The sequence below is a fragment of the Gossypium hirsutum genome, chromosome A06 (assembly GCF_007990345.1).
Source record: "Gossypium hirsutum isolate 1008001.06 chromosome A06, Gossypium_hirsutum_v2.1, whole genome shotgun sequence".
Taxonomy (NCBI): Eukaryota; Viridiplantae; Streptophyta; class Magnoliopsida; order Malvales; family Malvaceae; genus Gossypium; species Gossypium hirsutum.
Genome location: NC_053429.1, coordinates 67,080,999 through 67,086,433, shown reverse-complemented (window position 1 = coordinate 67,086,433; position 5,435 = coordinate 67,080,999). Strand labels below are relative to the sequence as shown.

The 5,435-nt window shown below is 37.2% G+C and overlaps 1 protein-coding gene across 1 annotated transcript; it reads left to right on the top strand.

Annotated features, from left to right (window-relative positions):
- The first annotated feature begins 336 nt into the window (after window positions 1–336).
- LOC107963160 (uncharacterized) lies at window positions 337–651 on the top strand. The gene has a single exon (XM_016899737.1). The coding sequence runs from the start codon at window positions 337–339 to the stop codon at window positions 649–651; it is 315 nt and encodes a 104-aa protein (XP_016755226.1).
- Window positions 652–5,435: the final 4,784 nt, after the last annotated feature.

The following is a 5,435-nucleotide window of genomic DNA, read 5'->3' as shown; positions in this document are numbered from 1 at the left end:
CGGGGCAGTTGGGAGGATTACTTACCGTCGGCAGAGTTTGCATACAACAATAGCTACCAGCCTAGCATACAGATGGCACCTTACGAATCTTTATATGGTCGTAGGTGTCATACTTCTTGTTGGACTAAGTTGGGTGAGTGGCGTGTTTTGGGTCCTGAGCTAGTATTTGATACCGAGGATAAGGTCAGGTTAGTTTGGGATCGACTGAAGGCAGCATCAAACAGACATAAGTCATATGCGGATTTGATGTGAAAGAAAATTGAGTTTTCTGTGGGGGACTGGGTGTTTCTTAAGGTCTCGCCATTAAGCCCTAGGTTCATTGGGCCATATCATATAATGAAGCGTGTGGGACCAATTGCCTATCAGCTTGAGTTATCTCCAGAGTTGGACCGGATTCATAATGTGCTCCATGTCTCTATGTTGAGGCGATATCATTCTGATCCTGTGCAGATCGTTTGGACTGAGGAGGTTGAGGTTAGGCCAGATCTGACCTTTGAGGAAGAGCTAGTTCAGATTTTAGACTGTGATGTAAAAGTTCTGAGGAGGAAGTCAGTTTCACTGGTTAAGGTGCTATGGCATAATCACAGTTCTAAGGAAGCCACGTGGGAACCCGAAGAGGCAATGCGACAGCAATATCCTCACCTATTTTGAGCAAGTAAATTTCGAGGCTAAAATTTCTTTTAAGGGGTAGTGTTGTAACACCCTAAAAATTTAGGTCTTTATTTTTGTTTATTGTGTTGCAAAAAAAAAACATGCTTGCTACAGTGGTTAAGTGTCCTGAAGAGTGTGGGAGAGGTCTGAGTTCAAGCATTGGCTTGTGCAAAAAAATTTTTTTTGGCTTGAGTAAAGCTTGTCGTCTGTGGATAAGCTTCTTAAATAAATGTGGGAAGGATGTGTCATAAAAATGACTGCTAGTCTAGTGGCAAATGGCATGTTGCTATGCTAAGGGGCTTAAGTTCGAGCATTGTTGCGTGCAAAGGGTGTTTATTTTTTACAGCTTTGCCGTGTAGGTAGTTGTAGTTGACCGAAACTCTGCTGGTTGAGGAGTGTTTGAATGGGCGGTTGAGGAGATGTTGGAGGAGGGATTTTAGGAGGATTTTGTGGAATTTTGAAAGTGGGGGAAAGTTGTGCCGAAATTGGACTCTTGTTCATGAGAGTTTTGGCTGAGGTGTGAAAGGGTTGATTGAGTTTATTGTGAGGATTGTTTGAGGTTTTGTCGAATTAGGGGATTCATTTAGGGCAAGACAGATTTGGTTTCTTTACTTGCCTTTGGTGCTAAATTTGGCTAATATTTGGGGTTTATCTTCCTTGCTTGTTGTGACTGAATTGTGCTTGTTCATTCGGGCCTTTCTCCCTTTTGTGTTTCATGCTCTTTAGTTAATTGTTTCTCTTTCCCTCTTCCTCATTTGGTTTTATTTTCTTTCCATTCTTTCTTGGCCTATTGTTGTTTCCTCTCAGCACTCTAGTCTTTGTTCCTCCTCCCTCCCTCATTGGTTTTGCTTAATCGAATACTCATCCTTACTTCTATTCTGCTTTTGGTTAGCAACTGTGGTGATATCAGTTGGGTTAGGCGCCGGCTCTCATCTCCCGCTTTAGTGTTCTTATGTCGCCCAAAAATTGTGGGGTAAGTCTCAGTTTCTTTCTTCTCATTTCGGTTGATTTCACTTGGTTGATCCATCTTCTAACTTTCCCTCTTCTTGTCGACTATCTCCCCTACCTTTCAGATCAATCCTTTTATGTGCTTCTGTGTGCATTACAACATTAATCGGTACTCTGCTTAGTTGTTGTAGTAAGTGTGGTACGGTTATATGAGTCTGATATGAGAGGTGGTATTTTGGTGTAGGTAGTGATTGAAGTTGATTGACAAACCCTTTTAAGGATCAAGGGTGCGATTATTGTTGGGTTTTGGGTAAGTGATTACGATTGCTTTGGAACTCCATTAGTTCCCAACCGAAACATAAGTTAAGTAACTAATTAGCTATCGCACTATTTTTTCTTTAGGCATAAGAGAGTTCGAAGCGTGGGTTAACTTCAGATTCATAACAAGTGTGTAATCACACTACTTAAATCGTTAAACGGAAAAAGTCGAAAAACTGTTACCATTGATGCCACGCGGGCGTGCATTCGCCCGTATGGTCATCTAAACGCATAAGCATGAGCATGTAACTGTAGAGACCACTACGAGCGATCTTGTGGGCATAGGCCGTTTTAGGCCATGTTGGGCTGAAATGGGCCATGTGGGCCCCACAGTCTCATGGAGCCCAGACGGGTAAATCACATGAATGTGTGAAGTATAATGGGCTAGGCTGTATAGTTCACACGGCCAAGGCCATTGTTGAGCTTAATGGGCTACACGAGCAAACGGGCCCACATGGGCTGTAGTAAGGGCGTAGGCCCATTTTCGCTGTTTAAACTGTTAAGGTTGCACGGGTTCCTCGAGACGATTGTGGACCTACTGGCTGGTCGGTAAGTATATCTAGACCCTAATCTATAAAATGACTGTTATACCCCTATGAGGTAAATGACGGATATACCCCTGTATGTTGTATTACTGTTGAGCATGCCATCTTTATTGCATGAACATTTATACTATGTTGCATTGCATGGGGTAGGATATTTGATATTGGAGAAAGTGTATTGAAAGGCTATAAGCCTATACTGGTAGCTCTGCTGCAAATACTATTACTGCCGAGACCGGTACTCTATTCTGGAGTGTAGGGATGGGTGGGTCAATTTTATCCCCACATGGAGTGTAGGGCTGGACGGAGTGGAATGTAGAAGATGGATGGGTAGGATCTTTGTATGCATTTTTGATATTGTACTGAAATGGGCTAAGGCCCACATTGATTCTGCGACTGATATGGGCTTAAGCGCAGACTGTTCAACACTGTTTGTTTGACTGTTTGATAAATGTGGTTTACACACTAAGTTTTCAAAAATTCACCTTTTTCGCCTATCTGTAGGTGCTGCAAGGGACTCGGAGATGGCCACACCACTGATTATGTTTTTGTTTGAATTAGTAAAAGTAGTTTTATATGGGAAAATTTTATGTAATAAGGTCATTTTAAAGTTTCATTTTATTTTGGGGTTTTATTTAAATTGACTTATATATTCTAACTGTAAGACTCGAGTTTTAAGAAGATAAAATGTTTTCACTACTATGCCACGTAACTGGTTCAAAAGCATCAGCAACGAACAATGTTTTAAAGCGTAATAACGATTTTGTATGAGTCATGTTTTGCTTAATGAACCCATAATTTAACAAATAAATAAACTAGGATAGCTTTTCATATGGATCACAAACGAGGTTTTAAAACAAACAGACTCTACTGATAGAACTACGTTTTTTCAAAACTCACTTCAATGTGACATTGTAGATGCGGCCATAACGTCTAGGCCAGGATTGGGGTGTTATATCTAGCCTCTCCTTCCTGGTTACTCGAAATCAGTTGAGAATCAACTGGCACTGTCCCTTAAGCAGGAGCAGGTGCTACACTCTCGACATCATCAGCTACAGCTCGGTCGGGATCCATTTACTATATGAAAACACATTTTCAAATGTCAGAAGTCATTACACTATCGTAGTATATAACATGGCATGTATAGCTAGACTTATACGCGCTACGTTAGTCCTAGAACCAACTAAATCGTGGCTCTGATACCAATAAAATGTAACACCTTAACTGGTATCCGTCGCCGGATTAAGGCTATGAGGCATTATCGATCAAAAACACAATTCCAATCATTAATATATACACATGAACGAGTCTCGAAAATCAGTCGAAAATCAATCAAAATTTATTTCATGAACTAATACAACACTTAAATTTGAAGTATTTCGTATCATACATATAGATACAGTCATATCATTTACAGGCAGTAATACGAATTATAACATTCAAATATTAAAGCATTTACGAACTTTAACAAAGATAAAATATAAACCTAAATGATTATTGAGCTATTATAATACATGAGCATAAGTATACACTGACTTTCCATATTAACTAATGATATCTTTACTCCACTCAAAACTTAAGCATCCTTTAAATATCTAATATCAATTAAATTTATACTTAAAATCACATGTCAATACATTATACAAATAGATATCTTTATAAATTTTTACAGAGTGACTAACCCAATTAGTACCAAATGTTTAATTGATAAACAACCACATGAGTCACATAATTATGCCTAACATTTATGCATGTTATTATCATGTAATAGTTCATTTATGAAACTAATCTTTATGACTTTAATGAATGTTTTGTCGTGGTGACCAAACACATATAACTATATATATATTTCATGCTTTCAATGAACATAAATCACAACCAAATTCCCAATTCCCATATTCTAAATTATTTTGTCTTATAAACATATGATTCAAATAATACATCAAGCCATTTCTTTACATGTATATTCACAAATGCCTAACCATAGGTAGCTCAAAAAAAAAAACTTCATATCTCGCATCTCATGACCGAATGTCATTATTTCAATCATGGTCATTTAACTAATATATATATGTATATATGTGTAACATGAATTTACCTGTACCAGATAACGAACATATCAAGACAAGCTTATAAGATGTTCGGACATAATCAACTAACTTGTAATGTCGAATCACAAATAATTCATTGTCCTAATACAACCACCTTATTCACATATACCTTACTCTATGTATACTTTAATCGATTCAGCTATATATTCATCCATTAAGCATTTCCAAATCATAACACACCTATCACAAACATCATTTCATCATAACATTTAACACTATAACCAAAATGAATTCAAACCACAACCAAGCATAATTGAATTCAACATATAAATTAAGCCATTTTCTCATGGCCTTTATACATAACCAAAGTTCATTATTTAAAAATGTAATCTAGCCTATACATGCCATAGTTCCAAAATGCAACTTATAAGATACCGAAGGTGGTCGATAGTGTGATAGACTTTGCTAATGATCCGCAAGCTTGTAACTTGAATCCAAAATCTATAAAGCAGAGTAAACATGAACACACAGGGTAAGCTATTACAGCTTAGTAAGTCATAAGGAAATAAACAACCCCATGATATAATCAACTCATTTTAAGCAAAATTGAATTACATTATCATTACCAAGCTTAATCTGAAACCTACAAGTGAGATAAATAATACATTTTCATGCACAATTCTACCTTGGCCGAATGCTCACATAATCATATTAACCAAAAGTCAATCAACTTTCTAAGCTAAAATGTCATTATATAATCAAACACACATATACATATTTACATAAGCTTAAGAATCCGATTATAGTATCATGTACAAATACTACTAATATGACCGAATATACATCGCCACATATATACGCATATCCAAGAGTCAATTCCATAATATTCATACCATTTGTTCAAAAACTGAATACACTTATTAAA

Coding starts and splice junctions, on each gene's coding strand:
- LOC107963160 (XM_016899737.1), top strand. CDS start 337: ATGAAGCGTGTGGGACCAATTGCCTATCAGCTTGAGTTATCTCCAGAG.